The sequence below is a fragment of the Chiloscyllium plagiosum genome, chromosome 8 (assembly GCF_004010195.1).
Source record: "Chiloscyllium plagiosum isolate BGI_BamShark_2017 chromosome 8, ASM401019v2, whole genome shotgun sequence".
NCBI classification, from domain to species: Eukaryota; Metazoa; Chordata; class Chondrichthyes; order Orectolobiformes; family Hemiscylliidae; genus Chiloscyllium; species Chiloscyllium plagiosum.
The window spans coordinates 104,870,817-104,897,048 of record NC_057717.1 but is presented as its reverse complement, the minus strand read 5'-3'; the positions used below and the strand labels follow the sequence as shown (position 1 = coordinate 104,897,048).

Below are 26,232 nucleotides of genomic sequence, written 5' to 3'. Positions count from 1 at the left end.
CTGGGTCTTCAATGGATATCATTCTCATTCATCCATCTTCTCTGGCCTTTGAGTAAAATAGTACTAGAGGTTGGGACAGCTATGTAGCAGCTCCTTCCCTTCTATCAGTCTTAACATGTATAACAGAAGCTTTGGTCTCTGTCTTCACCTTTGATCTTTATTCAGGGCATTTCTTTCTCTGCAAAGTCCTTAGCTGCCTCTTCTGATGCATAACAGCATTACCTGGACTTTGCCCACTAGACTCAGTGCTGTTGGAAAAGTTTCTCCTCCAAAATGTTCTGCACTAGATGTTATTGTGTTAATGATGCATTCAATTGTTGTCCCAAGCAGCTTAACTGACTTGATTAACAATAGACACTACAGATAATATATAAATGGCAACACAGTTAATGTTTTGTGAATATTGGTGCATAATGGCAGTTTTCCATAAGTGGACGTATCTTTTCTACCAGTGCTTGATTTTGAGTAGGGTTTTTTTTGTAGCCAAGAACCAATAGCATTTAGTGGCATTAATCCATCCCTCTCTATACACAATGTGTAGTGAGATTTGTAAGAGGTGATCTCCAGTCCTGAAGAAGGGTTCCACTCAAAACATCGACTTCAACACCTCCTGATGCTGTCTGACTTGCTGTGTTCTTCCAACCTCCTTCCTATCTACTTTGGATTCCAGCATCTGCAGTTTTTTTTGTCTCGAACCATGAAGGATGAATGACATTTTCCCACAAGCAGACAGTCTTCATATCTTACATACTTGCATATGTCATCAGAAATCTATTGACTGGACCATTTCAACTGAGATTGAACTTCGCTTTCCTTTGCTAGAACCAATTAATTTGTAATGATTGTCCTGGAAAATAAAATAACTTTTGTCTTTCTTACGACCAACTTTCTTCTTTTGAGTTGACACATCCATCATCAGGCATCATAGCACAATAATGCAGACAGTGAATAAACTTTTATCACCTCAGAACTTTCTGCTTTCCACCCTGTGGTGTTGGATGGCCACACAGTGTTACAATTTTCTGAAAGGCAACCGATTAGGAAGCTGTCTCTGGACTTACCATCAGTGACAATTCATAAAACAGAAGGCCCAGTCAGAGGATCCAAAACTGAAGACAGATTGCAGTCCCTCAGGAGAGATGAGCATTGCTGATGCAAGTACGGGAAAGCAAAACAACTCAAGATGGAGACCTCTCTGAAAACGTCTGCAAATTTTTAAAAATGTTTAGCTACAGCTGTCAGGCCAGCACTGTAGAGGGGAATCGAAGCACAGGACTGACAATTATCACAGCTGTAGCCTTCATCTATCCCTGTGGCTTCATGAAGAAGATTGAGAGGAGACATTGATTGACCACCACCCCCCCAATCTACTGCTGAAATGCCACCTTCAGGTAACTATTGAACTTCAGACAAAAAATTGCTTCGAGTCAAAAATATGAGTAGCTGTCCCTTGTCTGGTTTCCTAGTTTCCTCCCAGTTCCGTTTCCTAACCCATCTCCACAGGGCCAGGAATATTCTCCCCAGTGGATTCCATTTTTCTATATTGTAATGGTGTGCAGATATGAAGGGTGCTGTAAACATGCGAAGGTTTTTGCTTTCTTAACAAATCAGTGCATAGAACACTTGCTTTGCCATTCATCACGATCATGGCTGATCAACCAACTCAATAGCCTAATCCTGCTTTTCCCCATAACCTTTGATCCTATTTGCCTCAAGTGCTACATCTAGCCACCTCTTAGATACATTTAATGTTTTGGCATCAACTACTTCCTGTAGTAATGAATTACAGGCTAACCATTCTTTGGGTGAAGAAATGTCTCTTCATCTCCGCACTAAAGGGTCTACCCTCAAATTCTCAGACTGTGATCCCTGGTTCTGGACACACCCACCATGGGGAATATCCTCTCTGCATGTATCCTGTCTCGTCCTGTTATAAAACTGCACACAATATTCTAGGTGTGGGGGCCTCACTAAGGCCCTGCATAACTGCAACAACACAGCCCTGCTCCTGTTAATGAAACCTCTCGCAATAAAGGCCAACATACCATTTGCCTTCTTTAAACCTACTGTACCTGCATACCTACCTTCAGCGACTGGTGCACAAGGACTCCCCAGGTCCCACAGCACACTTCCCTGTCCAAATTTACAAGTAGTAATCTATCTTCTTGTTTTTACTTCTAAAGTGAATAACCTCAGATTTATCCACATTATACTGCATCTGACATTAATTTGCCCACTCACTAAACCTGTCCAGATCATGTTGAAGGATCTCTGTAACTTCATTACCGTTCATCCTCCCACCCAACTTGGTATCATCTGCAAAATTTGAGATGTTACATTTTGTTCCCGCATCTAAATCATTAATATATATTGTGAATAGTTGATGTCCCAGCACCGATCCCTGTGGCATCCCAATAGTAACTGCCTGCCAATTTGAAAAGCACCTATTAATTCCTACCTTATTTTAACTAACCAGGAGCAATGCTACATGGAATTTATCTATGTTGAATAACAAAAATTTGTTTCAAAATCCATGACGTTACTCTAAATACTTACGTGCGCCTTCACTGATTATATTCTGTGATTACATTTTCCATTTGCAGTAAAAATGCTAAAAATACGATATTTTGAGTTGGTGATTTGAAGTAAGGAAAATTCAAAAAATAGAGAGTTAGCAAGTATATGAGTCTTTTCAAAAATTGAATTAATATAATAAATAGAGGTATTTTCAGCAGTGAAATGGCAATTGTTTTGTATGTAACGTGTAAATTTCCATCCACAGGAAAAATCAATTTACTTCAGAGTAACTTATGTTTAGTTTTACAGACCTAGGATAATTATTCCCTAAATCAACCTGCCTTCCCTTCATCATTAGCATTATTAATACTTTTGCACTATGTATTTCTGACCCTTTACTTATGGCCCCTGGCTGGAATAATGTTAATTGCCTTTGTTTATCATTTTTATAACATTTCAAAATATCCTTAGATTCTGGGAAGGTCCCAGGATGTTGGAAAAGAGCAATGTAGCACCCTTACTCATGAAAGGCAGGAGGCAGAAAACAGAAAGCCACAAGCCAGTTATCTTAAAGTCTGATATAGGAAAAATGCTAGAATCCATTACTAAGGACAGTCCTTAGAAAACCACTATGTAATCAGACAAAGCCAACATGACATCCTGGAAGAGAAATAATATTTAACTAATGTACAGAGGAACCTCGATTATCCAGCTTTCGATTATCCGAATGTTAGATTCTCTGACAAGATCGGAAGGTTCCAGTTGTTACGACATGGGTAAACCCTACTGCTTAATTTAAATCAGCAACACAGAAACGATTTACCCTGTGCAGTAATCTATGAAAATCTGAGAGGCAAAGAACTATTTAAAGTAAAAATTAACAACTTTGTTTCTTAAAATATAACAGAAAATAATTAACTAACAACTATTTACAACTCCTTCCCTTCTATAATACAAGTTCAATAAAACCCCTGATTAAGATTTACCAAAAGTCAAATTTCAAAACCAAACAGCTGTTGAATCTTCCCTTTGTAGATTTATTCTCCAGGTCGGTGTCGATATTTTTTCTCTGTGCAAACTCATTCTCTAGACAGGTACCTCTCAAGAGAGTTCTCCCTAGCAGCCTACACTTGTTGGTCTTTTGGCAGTTCTCTCTCAACTGTTCAATTTTTCCTGGTCTTATACCCCCAAAACATCGGTTTGTGTCATTTGCTTTTAATATTGTCAATATACTAAATTCAAACTTGATTGGAGTTTGGTTTTTTTGGGGGGTATAATTTAAACTGATTGGCCTAATTCAAATTTGTTTTTTGTCTCCAGGCAACCACCTACCTTAGCTGCTGGGCCGCATGTTACATTGTGTCTTATTCAGAACACTTGGTACTGTCAGATAGTTCCACTAGTTTTTAACTCTCTTAAAGGTACACTACACTCACATCTTCGTAACACAGATGCTTAGTTAAACTGTGTTATCCGACATTCGATTATCTGAATATTCAATTATCCGACAAAATACTCCCCGCCCGTTTCATTCAGATAATCCTCTGTATTTGAATTCTTGGTGAAGTAACCTGAGGAAAGTCTGCAGAAATGTCCTAGGCTGAGATGAATGATCTTCAATAACCATAAAATATTCCTTTGTGCCAGGTTTTTTACCCTGATTCATATTGACTCTAATTTTGCAAGGGTTCTTTGGTGCCACGCTTAGTTAAATGTGGCCATGTTTGAACCAAGGTTGTAATGAAGTCAGAAGCTGTAACCATGACAGAACCCAAACTGAACATCTGTGAACAGGCTATCAGAAAGCAAGTGCTCTTGATGGCACTGTTGATAATACTTTCCATTATATTACTGATGATTAAGAGTAGACTAGCAGGGCTGTATTTGCCTGGGTTGGATTTGCCCTACATTTGTGTACAGTACATACCTGGGCAATTTTCCACATTGTATGGTAGTGTTGGAGTTGTACTGGCTCAGTTAGAGTCATGGCAAATTCTTGAGCACACATCTTCAGTACTACTGCTGGAATCTTGTCAGCCTTTGCAATATCCAGTGCCTACAACCATTTCTTCCTATAAGTGAAATGGAGCGGAGTGAACTGAATTGTCTGAAGACTGTCATCTATGATGTTGGAAATGCATGGAGGAGGCTCCTAATATTCCTATCAAGCTTTGTGGGTAAGGCAAATAGTACAAAAGAGTTGTCTATATACAATGTCTTACTCAATCATTGGATGTGCCAAAGGGCTAAGAAGCCAATTAAGTGCTTTTAAAATGCAGCCCTTGTGAAAAAGAAGTGTCCCACCCTTGGCCAGCAGCTCTTGTATCTCAGCAATGTTAGAATTCAGTAATGGGAGCTGCCAACTTGGATGGAAAAATATCCTTTCCATTTTCATCTTCCTGCCACAGCCCAGTATATTATGGCAGTTGAGGCAAATTGTGGGCCTTACGTTGGCAATGATCTATCACTTTCTGATCAAAATGGACCTAAGGATGCCTTGCCCACTACACCCGTCCTCCACTCTCCCAGTAACTGTCACCCATAGTACTTGGGGAACCAGATTGATGTTGGGGGGAAAGACAGTGAGCCAGTCACATCCGATATTTTTATATTGCAAAACGTTAGTATGTAGTTACAGAAGTTATAGGAAATCTAATAAAATGTTACCATTTATTGAGTGGAAATTTAAAACAATTTTGCTTCAGGGGACTGATGAGACCCATATTCAGAGAAGTGTGCACAGTATTGCTCACCTTTTTTAAAAAATGAAGTAATCAGTGGAAACAGTTCAGAGAACGCTTATGAGATTATTGTCTTGAATGGGGTGGGGGAAGGAAAAGTTGGAGAGGCTAGGCTTGTATACACTGGTGTGCAGAAAGCTACAAGGCAAGGTGATTGAAACATTAAATCCTGAGGGGTCTTAACAGAACGATGTGGAGAGGATGTTTCCTCGGATCTAGAACTGAGGGACCCTATTACAAATCAGGGTAGCCCATTTAAACACGAGGTGAATTTTTTGTTCTGAGAGACACGTGTCTTTGAAATTCTCTTGAAGAGGTAGTAAAAGCAAAATCCTTGAATGTTTTTTAAAGCAGAAATGGATATATTCTTGGCAAGTAAGGGCATGTGAAGATTATGTAGATAGGAATGCAGATTTGAGGTTCTAGTCAGATCAGCTATAACATTATTGAACATAAGAGCAGGTACAGATCTACTCTTGCTTCTTGTTCATATTTGTCTCCATCCACCATCACCACACTACCACCCCTCCACTCCCCACCTCCACATAAAATAAGACCATAAAATCCATCTCATGGAGTGTGAATTGAACCCATAATATGCTGATTCAGAAATGTGTGTTATCAACTAATCCACATGCATGTGCAAGTGTTATGCAAGGGAATGGTGTTAGAAGGCAGATTATCTCAACTGTGTTGTAGAATTATTAGTTCAGCATTTTTCCCCTTTATTTGGGAAGTGATTACTATTGTTGTGGTTCTGTTCTCCGAGCTGGGAATTTGTGTTGCAGACGTTTCGTCCCCTGTCTAGGTGACATCCTCAGTGTTTGGGAGCCTCCTGTGAAGCGCTTCTGTGTTGTTTCCTCCGGCATTTATAGTGGTTTGTCTCTGCCGCTTCCGGTTGTTAGTTCCAGCTGTCCGTTGCAGTGGCTGGTATATTGGGTCCAGATCAATGTGTTTGTTGATACTCACCAGGACAAAGGACCCGATACCCAGCATGAGCAAAACCAACATAGTGTACAAATTCCCATGCAAGGACTGCACAAAACACTACATAGGACAAACAGGAAGACAGCTAACGATACATATCCATGAACACCAACTAGCCACAAAACGACACGACCAGCTATCCTTAGTAGCCACACACGCAGATGACAGGCAACATGAGTTTGACTGGGACAACACTACTATTATAGGACAAGCCAAACTGAGAACAGCCAGGGAATTCCTAGAGGCATGGCACTCATCCACAGATTCTAACAAACACATTGATCTGGACCCAATATACCGGCCAGTGCAGCGGACAGCTGGAACTAACAACTGGAAGCGGCAGAGACAAACCACTATAAATGCCGGAGGAAACAACACAGAAGCGCTTCACAGGACGCTCCCAAACACTGAGGATGTCACCTAGACAGGGGACAAAACGTCTGCAACACAAATTCCCAGCTCGGCGAACAGAACCACAACAACGAGCACCCGAGCTACAAATCTTCTCACAAACTTTGAAGTGATTACTATGGCACAATTAAAATCAGTAATCTCATGGTTACATTAACAATGCAATGTTGTGAATATCTGGATGTGCTCTTGAAAATGACTTTGATTCAATAGTTATCCTTAACAAAAGCCTGCTGTCACTGCTGTAACCCATACTGGGAAATCTTTATTGCAGAGAGTTTGCCAAAGAGAGAGAGAGGGTGGAAAATAGACGTGCATTCTTAAAACTGAGGAGACAGCAGCAAATTGAGAGAGAGCTGAATGGTTATCTGGAGTGGATTTGTAAAGCAGGTAAGTGTGGGACTTGAACAAGCCAACAAAACTGAGCTGGAGTTTAGCAAAAGATAAATCGTCTTGTAACCTAATTATACAGGGTATATTGGTGCCTTTGACAAGATATGGAGATAAATAAAAAAGGTGTTCAGTCAATTTGAAAATTTAAGTCTATTTAAAGTAATGGGAGCCTTTATTTTTTAAATAGAGGCAGCAAATACAAAGGTATGGACATTTTGCTAAACAGTTATCAAATACTTATTAGGCCCCAGTTAGAATTGTGCCAATTCTGGCATGACATTTTTGGAAAGATATCAAACAAATTGGGATTGGATGCAGAAGAGATGCACCCAAAAATGGTAACAGGATGAATGACTAGAGCAGCCGAGATTGTTCTACTTAGAGTTGTTACAACGCAGAAGTCAAACCCCTCTGCTAATTATACTAAAACACACAGAAAAGATCGCCTCGCCTCGTAATCTGTTAAAAATGTGTGAATGAAAGAAGATCCCTGATTTCCACTGTATAAATATAAAGTAACTATTTATTTATTTAACCCTAACAGTGAACACTAACCAAAACTATTAACAATCAGAACACTCTTTCCCCTAACTATCCACTTATCCTTTCGCTAACCGTAATTCCATTAATGTGTTGTTCTAATATCACAATTATTAAATATTACATTAACATAATTTCTCAAAGTCCATACAGTCTCTTATGCAGTCTTCCTTCCGGTCCTACTTCCAGTCATCCGATTCTCCTGTCTTCTTCTTGGGTTGTCCTTTTACTTTTTACTGCTTTTACATGAAAAGGTACCTTTAGATAGTGCCTTCTGAGATTTCTTTGAGATCAAGATGTTTATTTCCTCAATGGCCTCTGCTCTCCACATCTACAGCAGTTGCTCTGACCAGTTTTCAAAAATACCCTCGTATTATATAGCCCCTAACATCATACCCTCTGATTGGTCTGAAGTTGTCAATACAATAAATTCAAACTCAATTGGGTTTTGGTACCCTGAGAATAATTTACTTAATTGGTTAAATTTAAATTGTTGCTGAAACAGCAGGCAAAATGCAGGTATCCATTTAACAGCCAATTGTCACATGTACCTGTTTTGGAACAGCCCAACTCTTAGCTGTTCTGTATACTGGCAGCTGTGGTTGTACTTTAAATTTAGAAAATACTTTCTATCTTAAAGTGACCATACAATCTTTCGACTTCACAATAAAGTGGAGAAAGTCAAGGGAAATTTAACAGATGTGCTCAATGTTATGAAGCATTTTGGATGTACAAAGAAGGACAGAAATGTTTCTATTGGCTAGAGGAGCAGCAAATGAAACATAATTAGCAAAAGAACCAGAGGCGAGTTAAGATTTTATTTTGCAGTAGAACATTATGATCTGGAATTTACTGTTTGAAAAAGTATAAGGCACAATTTCAGTATTCATTTTCAAAAGCAAATTGGATAGATATGGGAAAAGAATTAAATTGCAAGAGAATGGTGGAATAAAGCTAGGTAGAATTAATTGAAAAGCTCTTTCAAAGAGCCAACAAAGAAATGATGGGCTGACTGGCCTTCTTCTATACTTTAAAATACCTAATCATCTGGAATTTTTTTCAGTCGTCAACATCGCCATAGTAAAGTGGACAGTGTATCTTGTTTTATTAAGCATATAAAGTTACAAGTTATTCTATAATAGCTTCAGAAGCTATAGAACTTTGTGAGAGAGAGAAAAATAGAGATATCGTCTGACAAATCACATGATGGTTCAGACATCATAAATGTGCACCCTATGCCCCAAAATCCAAGACATGATGAACGGAAATTGGAATTAATTTATTTCAAAATCGGAAACTTCATGCTGATTCATAGCTTTAAACATTATAAAGAGAATTAACAAAGTTGGTGGAAGTGCAGTCTTCACCATGATCAAGGGTTGTAAAATATCAGCCTGCTGTTAAAATAGACAAGGTGATAAGAAGGAAGTCTAACAGTTTCCAGCCGAGTATAGGACATTTGTAGCACAAACAAAAGATACTTGAAATGCTTAGAAAATCAGGTAGGATCTATGGGAAGGGAAAGAGACTTAATGTTAGATTTAGAGATTGAGATGAGATCAACCATGATCGTATTAAATGGCAGAGCAGGCTTAAGGGATTGAAATGCCTACTCCTGCTCTTAGTGCTTATGTTCTTACATTTATTAAATAAGTTACAAGGAAGAGTTTGCACTAATTCACGCAGAGTGCTGGTCACTGATCTAACATCTACCTAGGTCAGTTGGTATGGTCCTGACCAACATTTGTCAACAGCCAGGTTCAGCTTTTATTAGCTGAGTGTATTTTGGTTGGGCAGAGTCTGAGAAAAGTCCAAATTATTTTATTGATTTAAATGTAGCATTTAGCTTATGCAGTTGGGGCTAATCTGTGTGTGGGAAGGGTGAATCTCATTTTTATTTTGGTGGTTCCACCTCAGCAGTAGCTGATTGAAATTACTGAGCCCGACAACTTTATAGCTTGACATATTTGGTAATTGGCCCGGGGAGAAGAAAATTGAACATAATGTGTTCAATAGCAACTCTTCATGTTAAACTTTCTGGAACTTTAATAAATCTTTTCAGGAAATCAATTTTATGTGTATATAAGGCAAATATGTATGTTTTGAGAAATAATTTGCACTGCTAATTAATTGCAGAGCCTTTCATCATATTTCTACCATTTCTTTCTTGTTTTTTGACTATTCATTTCATGCAGAAGAGGTGATACTGGCAGAGGAGGAGACTGACACTGAGGAAAAATCACCCTTTGATGGTAATACGTTCAGTATTATATCAATAATGTGAGCAATGTGCTGATAATCAAGCTCCACTACTCCATCAGTCACATAAAGTTGTTGATTCAATTACCAAAATGATCAATTGCTTTTCTTTTATACTACTAAAACAAACTCATTCTTAAAGCAAGTGGCAAAGTATAATTCAGGGCTAAAATTATATCCCCGAATCCCATACATAGGTACATTCCCATAACATAAAGACAAGTCGGTGCAAGATGATGTTTATTGAAATAAAGAGAAAGGATGTAAACAATTCCTTTGGGCCAAAGGTCAAGAAACAAAGGATAATCAAGGTGGTGACTTCTCATGTCCACTGGATTTCTTGTTGGTGGAACAGAATTGCTGACATTAATGGTAGATGTTCCCTGCTGATTCCACCCAATTAAGATTTGAGTATTTGGGTTTGGTCACAGTCTTCTTTTGGTTTTTACCAGAAAGACATAAACACTAGTATTTGGAAACTGTTAGGTTCTCAAGAACTTGTACTGAGAAATGGACTTCAGGACAGTGTCTCACAGCTTCTGGACATCTTCTTTGCTGACTCCTGGGTCTGTAAAACAGAATTTAAATCCACAAATCCACAAAGTGGGCAACCATTAACATAGAGGCTCCCTATTTCTTTCAAAGCCAGGTTTTCCAATAATTAAAGCAAACAACGCATCTCTTATCTCTTTAAAAGCTTTTCTTGCCTTTTCTCCAACTTCACTTGATTTCCAGTAAATAAGTAAACTACAGCTCAGGTTAAACTATTAGATTAATTTCCAAGAAATCAGATAGAATTTCCCTTTTCTTCCAAGATCTGTCCAAAATGTTCTGTTTATCATCCTACCTCAGCTGATGAATTTGTTCTCCTCTATGTTGAACAACATTTAGAGGAAGCAAAGGATGGTAAGGGCAGAGAATGTACTGTGGGTGGGGGATTTCAATGTCCACCACCACCAGTGGCTCAACAGCAGTACAGATCGAACTGATTAGTTCCTAAAGGGCATAGCTGCTAGGCTGGGTCCACAGCAAGTGGTGAGGGAGCCAACAAGCAGGAAAAATATATTTGGCCTCATCCTTACCAATCCTCCAGCTGCATCTGTCCATGACAGTATCGGTAAGAGTGACCACCGTATAGTACTTGTGAAGATGAGGTCCACTCTCCACATTGAGAATACCTTCCATCGTGTTGTGTGGCACTATCACAATACTAAATAGGACAGACTTCAATCAGATCTAGCAACTCAGGACTGGGCATCCATGAGGCACTGTGGGCCATCAACAACAGCAGATTTGTACTTCAGCATAATCTGTAATCTCAAGGCCCGGCATATCCCCATTTAACCATTACCATCAAGCCAAGGGATCAACCCTGGTTCAATGGACAGTGCGGGAGGGCATTCCAGGAGCAGCACCAGGCATATCTGAAAATGAGGTATCAACCTGATGAAGCCACCAAACAGGACTACTTGCATGCCAAACAGCAATAGCAGCAAGTCATTGACAGAGCTAAGTGATCCCACAACCAACAGATCAGATCTAAACTGTGCAGTCCTAACACATTCAGTCGTGAGTGGTGGTGGATGATTAAGTAACTCACTAGAGGAGGAAGCTCCACAAATATCCCCATCCTCGATGGTGGAAGAGCCCAAACACAATCCGTGCAAGAGGTAAGGCTGAAGCTTTCTCAGTAATCTTCAGCTAGTGTATGATCCATCTCGACCTCCTCCAGTGATTCCCAGCATAACAGATACCAATCTTCAGCCAATTCGATTCACCCCATGTGATATCAAGAAACAGTTGGAGGCACTGGATATTGCAAATTCTATGGGCCCTGACAACATTCCAGCAAGAGTACTAAAGACTTGTGCTCCAGAACCTGCCGCTCCCCCAGGCGAGCTGTTCCACTACAGTTACAACACTGTTTTCTGTCTTAACAATGTGGAAAATTACCAAGCTATGTGCTGTACATAAAAAGCAGGACAAATCCAACCTGGCCAATTACCACTCCGTCAGTCTACTCTCCATCATCAGTAAAGTGATAGCAGGAGTCATCAACAGTGCTATCAAGCAGCACCTACTCAGCAAAAACCTGCTGAGTGACTCCCAGTTTGGGTTCTGCCAGGACCACTCAACTCCTGACCTCATTACCGCCTTGGTTCAAACATGGGAAAAGAGCTGAATTCCAGAGGGGAGGTGAGAGTGATAGCCCTTGACATCAAGGCTGAATTCGACCAAGTGTGGCATCAAGGAGTCCTGGCAAAACTGGCATGAGTGGGTATTGAGGGAAACTCTCTGTGGTGATTGGAGTCAATCCTGACACAAAGGAAGATGTTTGTGATTTTTGGAGGTCAGTCATCTTAGCTCCAGAACATCTCTGCAGGAGTCCCTCCAGGTAGTGTCCTAGGCCTAACCATCTTCAGCTGCTTCACCAATGATCTTCCCTCTGTCATATGGTCAGAAGTGGGGATGGTCACCAATGATTGCACAATGTTCAGCACCATTTGCAACTCCTCAGATACTGATGCAGTCCATGTTCAAATGCAACAACATCTGGACAATATCCAGGCTTGAGCTGACAAGTGGCAAGTAACAATTGCCAGGCTATGACCATCCTAATAAGAGAAAGTCTAACCACAGGCCCTGTACATTCAATGGTATTACCATCACTAAATCCCCCAGTATCAACATCCTGGGGATTACCATTGACCAGAAACTTAATTGGACTCACCATACAAACACAGTGGCTACAAGAGCAGGTCAGAGGCTAGGAATATTGTGGCAAGTATCTTACCTCCTGACTCCCCAGAGTCTGTCCACTATCTACAAGGCATAAGTCAGCAGCATGATGTAATGGAATACTCCCCACTTGCCTGAATGAGGGCATCCCCAACAACTCTCAAGAAGCTCAACACCATCCAGGACAAAGCAGCCTGCTGATTGGCACTACATCCATAAGCAACTACTCCCTCCAACACCAGCACTCAGTAGCAGCAGTGTGTACTATCTAAAATATGCACTGCAGAAATGCACTAAAGATCCTCAAACACCTCAGCATCTTCCAAACCCATGAGCACTTGTATCTAGAATGACAAGGGCAGCAGGTATATGGGGACACCACCATCTTCAAGTTCCCCTCCAAAACATTCAGCATCCAGACTTGGAAATATTTCGCCGTTCCTTCACTGTCGCTGGGTCAAAATCTTGGAATTCCCTCCCTAAGGGCATTGTGGGTTAATCCACAGCAGGTGGACTGCAGTGGTTCAAGAGGCAGCTCACCCTGACCTTCTCAAGATAATTAGGGGTGGACAATAAATGCTGGCCAGCCAGTGATGCCCACATCCCACAAATTAATAAAAAAAACTACCAATATGTATACCCAATCCAGTGAAACTGTATGGATAGAATTCAGAAATAAGAAGGAAACGATCACCTTGATGGAATTGTACTATAGGCCCCCAATAGTCAGATGGAAGTTGAGGAACAAATATGTAGAGAGATGTCAGATATATGTAAGAAAATAGTGTAATAGAGGGGGATTATAGCTTTCCAAACACAGACTGTCATAGTGTTAGGGGCTTGGATGGTGAAGAATTTGTTAAGTGTATTCAAGTAGTTGTGATGTTGGGGATGGCACCAAATAGGAAATTAGAGATGCATCAGAAAGGATCCAGCAGTTATTATGGGTGACTTCAATCTTCATATTGACTGGACCAACCAAAGTTGTAGCAATGTGATAGAGGAGGATTTCCTGGAATGTATGATGGATGACTTCTTTGAACCAACCAGAGAGCAGGTCTTCCTTGACTGGGTATTGTGTAATGAGAGAGGATTAATTAGTAACCTTGTGGTGTGAGCTACTTGGGGGAAGAGTGACCATAATGTAGAATTCTTCATTAAGATGGCGAGATGCTCCAAAGTGAATCCAACTGTAGCTCCAGAGCCATCAAGCAGTCAGGCAGGAGCTGCAGTTGGACACACTTCCGGCATGTGAAAGAGTCAGGGACATCAGAAGGGTCCCTGAATTCCCACATTGCACAGGAAGAGCATGACACCGATCTTGGATCTCCTGCCATGACTTAACCCTTAAGTTAACAACAATATCAGTAGACTTGTAAGTCTGACATCAGTGGTGGGTAGATTGTTGGAGGTGTTTCTGAGAGATAGGATTTACATGCATTTTGGGAGACAAGGACTGATTAGAGATAATCAGCGTAGCTTTGGGTGTGGGAAATCATGTCTCACAAACTTGATTGCGTTTTTGAAGATATAACCAAAAGGATTAAGGGCATATCAGTAGACATTGTCTATATGGAGACAAAAATAGAAATTGCTAGAAAAGCTCAGCAGGTCTGGCAGCATCAGTGGAATCAGAGTTAGCGTTTTGAGTCAAGTGACCCTTTCTCAGAAGCATCAACCCAAAATGTTAGCTCTAATTTCTGTCCAGAGATACTGCCAGATCTGCTGAACTTTACCAGCAATTTCCATTTTGCCTCTGATTTACAGCATCTACAACTCTTTTGGTTTTTATTGTGTATATGGACTTTAGTAAAGCCTTTGCCAAGGTTCTGCATGGCAGACTAATTAGTAAAGTTAGATCACATGGGATTAAGGGAGAGCTTTCCAATTGGATACAAAATTGGTTTGATGTTAGGAAATAGAGGGTGGTGGTGGAGAGTTGTTTTTTGGGCTGGAGGCCTGTGACCAGCAATGTTCTGTTGGGATCGGTGCAGGGTCCACTTTTGTTTGTCAGTTATATAAATGATTTGGTTGAAAGTTTAGGAGGCTTGGTTAGTAAGTTTGCAGATGACACAAAACTGGATGGCATAGTTGATCGTGAAGAAGGTTATCTAAGATTGCAACGGCATCTTGATCAATTGAGCTAAGGAGTGGTAGATGGAGTTTAATGTGGATATTGCATTTTGGTAAAACAAACAAAAGCAGGATTTATGCAGTTACAGAATCTCTACAGTCTGGAAGCAGTCCATTCAGCCCAACAAGTCCACACAAATCCTTCGATGAGCACCCTCCCACCTTAATCCTGTAACCCTGCATTTCTCATGGCTAACCCACGTAGCCTACAAATCCCTGCACACTATGGGGCTATTTAGCACAGCCAAACCACCTAACCTGCACAACTTTGAACTGTGGGAGGAAGCCCATGCAGACATGGGGAGAATGTGCAAATTCCATATAGACAGTCGCCCAAGGGTAGAATCGAACCCAGGTCCCTGTGAGATAGCAGTGCTAACGACTATGCCATTGTGCCAACCAGTTAATGGTATGGCCTAGGTAGTTTTGTCAAATAGAGAGGGCTTCAGGTACATCGTTCTTTGAAACTTGCGTCACAGATAGACAGGATGATGAAGAAGATGTTTAGTATGCTTGCCTGCATTGATTAGACCACTGAGTATAGGAGTTGGCTCATCATGTTGATGTTATGCAGGACATTGGTGAAGCCATGTTTGGAGTACCATATATAGTTCTCTTCGGCCTGCTATAGGAAGGCTATACAGTTCAGAAAAGATATACCAGGATGTTGTCAGGACCAGAAGGTTTGAGTTATAAGGGTAGGTTGGACATTTTTCACTGGAATGTAGGAGGTTGAGAGGTGATATTATAGAGGTTTTTTAAATCATGAGGGGCATGGATAGGGTGAATAGCAAAGACCTTTTCCCTTGGGGGGGGGGGGGTGAGTTCAAAACTAGGGGCATATTTTTAGAGTGAGAGGAGAAAAATTTAAAAGGGATCTGAGGATTTACTTTTTCACACACAGAGTGGTTGGTATGTGAAATGAATGAACTGCCAAGGGAAAAGGTAGATGCAGGTACAATTACAATATTTAAAAGACATTTAGACAGGTCCATGAATTGGAAGGATTTAGAGGGATAGGGGGTAAATGCAGGCAAGTGGGACTAGTTTAGTTTAAGAAACATGATCTACATGGATGAGTTGGACCAAAGGGTCTGTTTCTATGTTATATGACTTTATGAAACACACAATCCATACAGAATACAAACTTAGGTTGGGGTTAGAACTGGGTGTCCTTAGGAGTTTGTTAATATTTACTTAATTCCCAATACTGAGCTGTAATACCCAGGTGCTTTCTGGGAGAGTGCTAGTAATTTGCAGAAATTCTGGAAGTGGCAGTATTTGCAGTGAGCATCTGGGATTACACCAGTAATTTCAGGAATATCCTGACAATGCATCAATATATACAGTGAGTTCTGAGAGTGTGTCAGTTTTCACTGGGAGTGTGCTAATGAACAGTCTTCAGTACATGCTGTGAGACCTATCAGTGTTCATATGAGTTACTAGTGTCATGCAAACTTTACAAAAATATCCCATAATGAAAATTTGATACTCATTATTTTAAACAGCTTATTTCCTTCTTTTAAGATTGGGCTTTTGTTAGGAAGAACTAAGCCTCTCTATTCTATCTCATCCATTTTATTTCTCTTCACTTTTCCAATCTGTTCTTTCCAGCTATGAGAAGAGGAACAATAAAAAAGAGTAAAACTGATTTACTGAATCCCGAAGAGGGTGAAGATCATCTGGCAGACATTTCTTCTGTTGGTGAGTATTTTACATAGTACTGCTGTCAGCGCTAAATTAAACTAAAAATTGAGAGACACTGTAAAAAAAAAACTTTGGAGTTTCCCAAATGCAATGTAGAATTAAGTGGACTGGGGATGCACTGGTATCGTGGTATTTTTGCTGGACTAGTAATCAGAGACATTTGAAATGTTCTGGGGACATTGGTTCAAAACCCATCAAAGCAGATGGTCAAAAATTGAATTTGATAAAAATTGGGAATTAGAAATCAAATGATGACTGTGAAAGTTTTGCCAATTATTGTAAAAATCCATCTGGTTCACTAATGTCCTTTTTGGGAAGGAAAACAGCCATCTATAACCTTGTCTGGCCTATACGTGACTCCAGACTCTCAGCTGTCTTCTGAAATGACTTAGCAAGCTATTTATCAACCACTAAAAAGCCTCAAAAAAGGAATGAAATCAGATGGACTATTTGCCATTCTAAGAAGCAGCAGCAACAATATTATCAAAAATCAGCCCTTTCAACTCTGCAAAGTCCTTCTTACCAACATCTGGAGGCGAGTGCCAAAATTAGAAGAGCTATTTCACAGACTAGTCAATCAGCAGACTGACATAGTCATACACATGGAATCTTACACTACATGCAATGTCCCAGATAGTACCATCACCATCCCTTGGCATTTCCCGTCCCACTGGCATGAAAGACCTAACAGAGAAGCACCACAGTGATATACAATTGAGAGGGACTTGCCCTGGAATCCTCAATTCTCCTGCTCCTCGGATGCTGCCTGACCTGCTGTGCTTTTCCAGCATCGCACTCTTGATTCTAATCTGCAGCATCTGTAGTCCTCACTTCCACCTGGAATCCTCAAAATTGATTCTGGACACCATGAAGTTTCATCGTATCAGGTAAATCATGAGCAAAAAAGGACCCTGCTGATTACCTCACCTACCACCCCGACACCCCATCCCTCCCAACCCCTAATCAATTAATTCTTTCAGCTGATGAATCAGTGCTCCTCCACATTGAACACCACTTTAAGGACGCACTTAGGATAGCTAGGACACAGAACATATTCTAGGTGTGGGACTTCAGTGTCCATCACTAAGAGTGTTGGCACTGACTGAGCTGGTTGAGTCCTAAAGAACTTAGCTGCTAGTTTGGGCCTACAGCAGGTGGTGAGAGGAAAACAAGCTTCATGTCATCCTCACGAGTCTTCCTGCTGCAAATGTATCTGTCCATGACAGTACAACCATGCAATCCTTGTGAAAACAAAGTTCCATCTTCACATTGCAGATACTCTCAAACATTGTTGTGTGGCACTATCACTGTACTAAATGGGATTGATTTCAAACAATCTAGCAACTCAAGACTGGACATCCATGAGCTGCTGTAGGCCAATAGCAGCAGCAGAATTCTACTCTAACACAACTTATAACCTCATGGCCTGGCATATTGCCCACTCTACCATGACCATTAATTCGGGAGATTGGCCCTGTTCAAAGAAAAGTGTAGAAGTGCATGCCAGGAGAAGCACCCGGCGTATCAAATGATGTAGTGTCCACCTTTGAATCTAAGAGCTAAGTGATTCCACAATGAACAGATCAGATTTAAGCACCACAAATCTGCCACATCCAATTGTGAATGATGTGGACAATCAAAGAATTCAGTGGGGAATGCACATCATCCCCAACTTCAAAAATAGTGAAAGTAGCACATTAGTGCAAAAGATAAAGCTGAAACATTTGCAATAGTCTCCATCCAGAAAATAAGAATGGATGATCTACCTTGGCCTTCACCAGAGATTCCCAGCATCACAGATGTCAATTTTCAGGCAATTTAGTTCATTCCACATGACATCAATAAGTTGCTAAAGGCAATGGATACCATAAAGGCTATGGGCCTTGACAACATTCCACCAATAATACTGATGACGTATTCTCAAAAACTCCAGAGATGAGGTGTGAGTGGTTGATCTTGACATCAAGTTCATATTTAAGCAAGTGTGCATCAAGCAGCCTCAGTGAAACTAGAGCCAACTGGAATCAGGGGGGAAACTCTATTGGTTGGAATCATACTTAGCACAAAGGAGGATGGTTGTAGTTGCTGGACATCAGTCATCTCAGATCCAGGGCATCACTGCCAGGGTTTTTTCAGGGTAGGTTCCAAGGTCCAAATATCTTCAGCTGTATCATCAATTACTTCTCTCAATTGTAAGGTCAAAAGTGGGATGTTTTCTGATGACTGCACAATGTTCACTATTCATGATTCCTGAGCTACTGAATCAGTCCATGTCCAAATGCAGCAATACTTGGACAAGCTGACTAGTGGCACTCATGCTACATAGTAGCATGGAAATAACTATCTCCAACAAGAAATCTAACCATCATTTCTTGACATTCAATGGCATGACCTTCACTGAAACCCCAACTGTCAACATCCTGCAGCCCAGAAACTGAACAGAACTAGTCAAATAAATAGCTGAAAATGTGTTGCTGGAAAAGCGCAGCAGGTCAGGCAGCATCCAGGGAACAGGAGAATCGACGTTTCGGGCATAAGCCTTTCTTCAGGAATGGTCAAATAAATACTATGGCTACAAGAACAGGTCAGTGACTAAGAACCTTGCAGTGAGTGACACATCTCCTGACTCAACAAAGCCTATCTGCATCTACAAGGCACAAATTAGAAGTGTGATAATACTCCCCAGTTGCTGAGATGAATACAGCTCCATAACACTCAAGAAGCTTGACACCTTCCATGTCAAAGTAGTATGTTTGATTGGCATCACATCTACAAGCACGCAGTCTCTCCACTATTGAGACTCAGAAACAGCATTATGTACTGTCTACAAGATGCACAAGGGAAATTCACCAAGGATCCTTAAACAGCACATTCCAAACCCACTACTTCTACTATCTAGAAGGACATGGGAAGCAGATACATGGTAAGACCAGCATCTGCAAGTTCCCCTCCAGTCCACACAGCATCCTGATTTGGAAAAATATTGCTGTTCTTTCAGTGCAGCTGGGTCAAAATCCTAGAACTTCCTTTGTGGGCCTGCCTACATCAAATGGGTTGCAATGGTTCAAGAAGATGACTCACCCTCACCTTCTCAAGGCCAACTAATAAAGGGCAGGAGATGCTGGCTCAGCTAGTGACACCCATATCCCACAAGCAATTAAAAAATAGCGACCAATTAACGTATTCAATTCTAGGTTCGTATCTAGTTGGGCTGATGTCATTCATAGAAGAAATAGAGGAATTTAAGTTATCTTCCTGCTGTCATGACTGTTACTTTCAGATTCAGACATGGAGAACAGGTGAAGTATTGGAGTGTAATTGATTAAATTATAAGCGTTTCATTTTCTAACTATCTGATCCTTCCATTAGAACCAGGTGCAAAGTGAATCAGCTTTCCTCTTTTCAACCCCGTTGGTTGGCTACGATAAAAATGTTTTATAGTAATTTACAGCAAGGGTTCTGTTTCTGAGAACCCAGCAAATGATGAAATTCACAAGTGTGGAGCCCTTTAAAAGATTGAAAACATGTTAAATATCACTGACACATGAGCTTTGCCACAGATGTTGAATTTTGTTGCTACTTACGTTTTGGTGTGGATTGTTGAATTCACGAGTCATGAACTCATGGATACTGAGGATTTACAGTAAATTCTTTTTCGCATAAAACAAAAGCTCACTCCCATTAAAATTTTTAAAAATCAGATGGATGATGGAGCAGCAGTCCAAAAGCTAGCGCTTCCAAATAAACCTGTTGGACTATAACCTGGTGTTGTGTGATTTTTAATTTAGTACATCCCAGTCCAACACCGGCACCTCCAAACTATTAAAATTTAATTGTGTAGTTTACTAGAAAACAAAAAAGTACCAGTTACAAGGTGTTTTTGAGTGAATTGAAGTGCAACTTTATTTCTTGTCATAGAGTTATAGAGATGTACAGCACAGAAACAGAAAGTGAAGAAGGCATTTGGTATGCTTTCCTTTACTGGTCAGAGCATTGAGTATAGGAGTTGAGAGGTCATGTTGCAGCTGTACAGGACATTAGTTAGGCAACTTTTGGAATATTGTCTGCAATTCTAGTCTCCCTTCTATCAGAAGGATGCTGTGAAACTTGAAAGGGCTCAAAAAAGATTTACAAGAATGTTGCCAGGGTTGGAAGATTTGAGCTACAGAAAGAGGAAGTGGTGGAGGCTAATACAAATACCACATTTAAAAGGCATCTGGGTAGGTATATGAATAGGAAGGGTTTAGAGGGATATGGGACAAGTGCTGGCAAATGGGACTAGATTAGGTTAGGATATCTTGTCGGGATGGATGGGTTGGACCGTAATAAAGGCACAACAAACATGCATACAGACACACATACCGAGCTATAAGGTGACTGTGACAGCACAAAAGTAAGATGAAAGAATATGCAGTATTGAAGTCCTAGGGGTGTTCTTGAGGTATTAGATTTTAACGAACAATATCAGTTGGTTAGAAATTTTCTGGATCAGTAGCCATGAATATTGCAAGTATCTTTAAGTCCTAGGCATTCAGAATTTCCTCCAATTTTTTTTGTTATCTGTTGCTTTGTCTTTCCATAGAAAGCAGAGAGAGAACCTTCTCAAGTTTCAGTCACAAATCCATCTCTGCCAAATCAGTTACTTTAAATATAGCTCATTCATGTGTTTCTAAGTATTTACTGCCTCTGAGCTAGATAATTATAGGTGATGATTTTCATCTCCTATGAATAAACTTGTCATGAAAGTGTGAATCGAACAGAAGGTGTAGGTTTCTTGATGCCTGACTGGTTTCAGTCTCTTTTGATAAAAGTGGTAATTTCACTTCATCTACTGTTGGTTTCATGAAACCTGGCTCATGCTGTGGCCATTTTTAAAATCAGCATTCTTTCCTTTTTGGAATCAGTCCATGAAAGTACTAGATGTTAAAAATTGACGATGGAAGTAGAAAATTGCTACTCTGTATTTTTTCACTATCATTAAACCTTCTGAATAGTTTTAAGTGTTTCAAAAAAAGGATTTACTAAACTGCCAATCTCATCTCCACTAATGTATAAAGTGACACAATGAAACAGTAACTAATGCTCTTTGAAATATACAAATGTTCATTTATGTCAAACATTTTTCTGACTTCATCATTACTTTTCATCATGGTTTGAGCTTCCTGAATGATTTGGCGGGTTAAGTATGCCATCTGGTATGTTATTTATTTACTCGAAGAGCAGAGGTTCCACAATTGGTCGCTGTTGATGCATTGATCTCAGTGTTGCAATTGACTTCTGGTTATCTGTGCTAAGGAAGACTGGAAATTCATTCAGAATTATTGTTCTTGATTGCTACAAGAATGTACAAAGTTTGTGGATTTGACTTGAGGGGAGAATTCAACTTGATTGTGATTGTCCTATGGTTGAATAGGCTATATATTTACATTGGATATTGAATAGTGACCGGTTCTAACCAAACTGTAGTGCATCAGCTTCAGGACAGGAGAGGAGAAGAAAAAGGAGCATCAGACATTTTGATCAATACTCTAATATGATCTTTTTATTAATTGACTGTCTGTTGTCTTCTCCTGGAACAGGATCTCCTTTTACAAGAGCAAGTATTAAAAGTGCCAAACTTGAGGGATCTTCATTTTTCCGCAAGAAGGAAAGACGGTTTCGCTTCTTCGTCCGACGGGTAGTGAAAACTCAGGCCTTTTACTGGACTGTCCTTAGTCTGGTAGCACTCAACACATTGTGTGTTGCAATTGTACACTACAAGCAGCCAGGTTGGCTCTCTGACTTCCTCTGTGAGTGCCTCAGAATATTCATACGTATTGTAAATCAGCAATGTTTGTACATAGGCTGGACTGTGCTATGTATAGGTAGATTTAAAAAGTGATAGGATTTCATCTACAATATTGTCTATGTCTACTTCAGAATTAGGGCCTCAAAACACAGTCCCATTTTCATGGCTATTTATTGTGCTCTCTATAATTAAACAGAAGTTTATGTTTTGTCATTAGTAAAGGGGAGGCAATGGCTGAAGCGATATTGCCACTTGACCAATAATCCAGAGTTCCAGGTAATGTTCTGGAGTCCTGGGTTTAAATCCCAGTACAACAAATGGTGGAATTTGAATTGAATAAAAATCTGAAATTAAAAGTCAATTATTTAATGATTGGTTTCATTGTTTATTGTCATAAAAACCCATCTGGTTCCTTTAGAGGAAGAAATGTCTGTCCTTACCTAATCTGAATCCAGAGCCACTGAAATGTAGTTGACTCTGAACTGCCCTCTGAATTGGCCTAGAAAATCACTCACTAAAGGGCAAATAAGGGTAGACAATAAATACTCGCACAGCCAGCAATGTCCACATTCCATGAGTGAATGAAAAAAGAAAATTCCTGTTGAGTTTTCAGGCCTCTTGATATTAGGCCATTTGAAAAGATTTAGGTCACTCAGACCAGGTTATTTTAATGAGGTGGGCTGCTGTCTGACAATTGGAAAACTCAACTATGGGCTATAATTGTATTCAATTTGCCTAAGAAAATCATGTAGGAATGTATTATAGCAGAAAAAGATCTCTATTATTATCGTAGAACTTTATAATTATAGTGGATTTAAATGTTATAATTTATAGTAGAATAGTATATCCTACATGTCATTTAAAAAAACTTTTAGGCATTGTATAACAGCACAGCTTATTTTTATTAAAGAATGCTGCAATCTTCATGTACAAATTTCTTCATACCTATTTTTAATGGAAACAGTCTATGTAAAACTGTGTAAAACAAGAGGAAAAATTGCTGAAGAAACTCAGCACATCTGCCAGCATCTGTGGAGAAAGAGCAAAGTCAATGTTTCAGGTCCAGTGAACTTCTTCAGAACTGGACCCCAAAAAATTGCCTCTTCACAGATGCTGCGAGACCTGCTGAGTTTCTCCAGCAATGTTTGTTTTTGTTCCTGATTTCCAGCATCTGCACTTCTTTGTTTTTTTTTGTTTAGCCTATGTACACTTGTCTTGCTGTAATCCTGCTCCATTGCCTTTGGTTAAATTATTAACTGATTGTCTTTTCTCCTTCATTTTCAGACTATGCAGAATTCATTTTCTTAGCACTCTTTATGTCAGAAATGTTTATAAAAATGTATGGGCTTGGAACTAGGCCTTACTTTCATTCTTCTTTCAACTGTTTTGATTGTGCGGTAAGTAACAAGCAATGATTTCTTTGAAAGGTTTATTCTTAGAATTCCCTGTAATGTCTCAGTTGGTCAATGCACTGCACATTGTGTATCTGAGGCATAGACTAGGAAAAACCTGAATTCCAAAGACTGCTTTGTGCTCATTTAACTGATCTTGCCATATGGACTCTCAGAGAATGAGTTGGTGGACCTGATGAGGCTTGGAAGTTATAGTTAAGGTTGTGGCAGCATGTTCAGGGGAGGAAGATGGGAATGTCAGACTAATTTTATAAAAAAGGTTAGTTCCTGAACTGATCAGTTAGTTTGTTGAAGAGTAGTGAAGCTCACTCATGAAGATTGACTCTGCAGTGGGCTTTGAATGTGATGATCAAAAGAAGAATTGGTAACAATATTTTTTTTTAAGATTAGATTACTTACAGTGTGGAAACAGGCCCTTCAGCCCAACAAGTCCACACCGCCCCGCCGAAGTGCAACCCACCCATACCCCTACATTTACCCCTTACCTAACACTACGGGCAATTTAGCATGGCCAATTCACCTGACCTGCACATCTTTGGACTGTGGGAGGAAACTGGAGCACCCGGAGGAAACCCACGCAGACACGGGGAGAACGTGCAAACTCCACACAGTCAGTCGCCTGAGTCGGGAATTGAACCCGGGTCTCTGGCGCTGTGAGGCAGCAGTGCTAACCACTGTGCCACCGTGCCGCCCACAAACATTTTAAACATGCTGATGATTTTTTTTCTGGTTGATATTTTCAGTCAAAATGTAAGTGCTCAAAATGAAAGACCAGTGAAGTAAACCTTCATAAACATGTTCACAATTATGGCAGTCATCACTTATTGTGGAGATATGTCAGAAAAGTATGATTCTTCCTTAGGCTAACATCCAGATATGTGTCTTTCCAACAGCATGCATTGGATAGTGAAGGCCTCACTCTTCCTCCTTTCTATTCTATCTCTGAGTAAAGATTGAAAGAAAGTTAGATCATTGCTTTGGGTATGACCATTGATGAGTATTCTGAATCAGATCAACATCTCAAAAAAGGCTCAACTGGAAACACTTTCTGAGCTTTTGTGTATTCACAAGATTTTTGTTTCATTTTTGCTCTCTATAATGTATTAATCTGCATTCTTTTAATTCAGGTTATCATAGGCAGTATTTTTGAAGTCTTCTGGGCTGCTGTTAAGCCAGGTACCTCTTTTGGCATCAGTGTTTTACGGGCACTCAGGTTACTTCGAATATTCAAAGTTACAAAGTAAGTTTTCCAGTTTGCCATTCTGTCAGTTTAATATTTGGCTGATAATATTGGTGGTCACATATACTGGAGTGTACACAGTTTCTTGATATTCTCTGTTCCGGATTTTCTGGGTTGGAAGATTATTTTTATAGCATGTATCCTGAAAAATGTACCAGGACCCCTTGGAGATCCCAACACACTGACTCTATAGGAATTACCTGGGAAATTTGCTGGACAATTATCCTGTATCTGCAACTCTCTGAAAATGTCTACAACCCAGAGGGAGACAAAAGTTTCCAACTCATTTACCTGAATAGTTACCCAGGAAAAAACATAGAACAATTAAAATCTGCTGTAATTCCTGGTAATTAAAGAGCTGAACTTCACCGCCCTTCTAAATAACCAAAGACCTTGACACCCTCAATTTGAAACTCTGTTCACGATTCATTAATCTACCTACACACAATTTACACACAACAGAAATAAAGGATGACTTATGTTATTCTATACAAGGACTAGTTAAAACTGTCTAATATCAGACAGAAAATGTCAATGCTTTCACCCTCAACACCAACATTATGAACACTCAAATCTCAGTGAATGGTAACCCCTGTATCCACTTTAAAGTTATTTGAATTGGAGCAGGTCTGTCATTCATTTTAATACATTGATGGTGAATGCCACAAGCTCCCTTTGGATTGAACATATCTGTATTGTTTTCCATAAATGGCAATCTGATGATGCTGCCATGCATGCACACAGAATATCTCATTGTGGTTCTGTGACAATAGTGCAAAGTCCTTGGGTAAGAACATCTTACTCTGTCACCAATAATCTTCCAGGAATTTAAAAATAAAGTTATAAATTTAATTAAACTTGAAAACTGGTCTACGAAGGATATTTGGTTGTTCTGATTATTTAATGGTTAGCCTTGAAATAATAAAATTTGAATTGCTTGTTTTAACAATGGTGCCGGAAGACTGGAGGTTGGCAAACGTGGTGCCACTGTTTGAGAAGGATGGTAAGGACAAGCCAGGGAACTATAGACCAGTGAGCCTGACCTCAGTGGTGGGCAAGTTGTTGGAGGGAATCCTGAGGGACAGGATGTACATGTATTTGGAAAGGCAAGGACTGATTCGGGGTAGTCAACATGGCTTTGTGCGTGGGAAATCATGTCTCACAAACTTGATTGAGTTTTTTGATGAAGTAACAAAGACGATTGATGAGGGCAGAGCAGTAGATGTGATCTATATGGACTTCAGTAAGGCGTTCGACAAGGTTCTCCATGGGAGACTGATTAGCAAGGTTAGATCTCATGGAATACAGGGAGAACTAGCCATTTGGATACAGAACTGGCTCAAAGGTAGAAGACAGAGGGTGGTG

The 26,232-nt window shown here is 40.0% G+C and overlaps 1 protein-coding gene across 1 annotated transcript in view; it reads left to right on the top strand.

Annotated features, from left to right (window-relative positions):
* Nucleotides 1–26,232, top strand: part of LOC122552384 (voltage-dependent P/Q-type calcium channel subunit alpha-1A-like) — a 603,273-nt gene that overhangs the window by 360,374 nt on the left and 216,667 nt on the right. Inside the window, exons 9-14 of the mRNA XM_043695134.1 lie at nucleotides 6,931–7,046; nucleotides 9,785–9,841; nucleotides 16,335–16,424; nucleotides 22,007–22,216; nucleotides 23,500–23,612; nucleotides 24,755–24,867. Of these exons, the coding sequence (XP_043551069.1) occupies nucleotides 6,931–7,046; nucleotides 9,785–9,841; nucleotides 16,335–16,424; nucleotides 22,007–22,216; nucleotides 23,500–23,612; nucleotides 24,755–24,867 (699 nt within the window). The remainder of the gene's footprint in view (nucleotides 1–6,930; nucleotides 7,047–9,784; nucleotides 9,842–16,334; nucleotides 16,425–22,006; nucleotides 22,217–23,499; nucleotides 23,613–24,754; nucleotides 24,868–26,232) is intronic.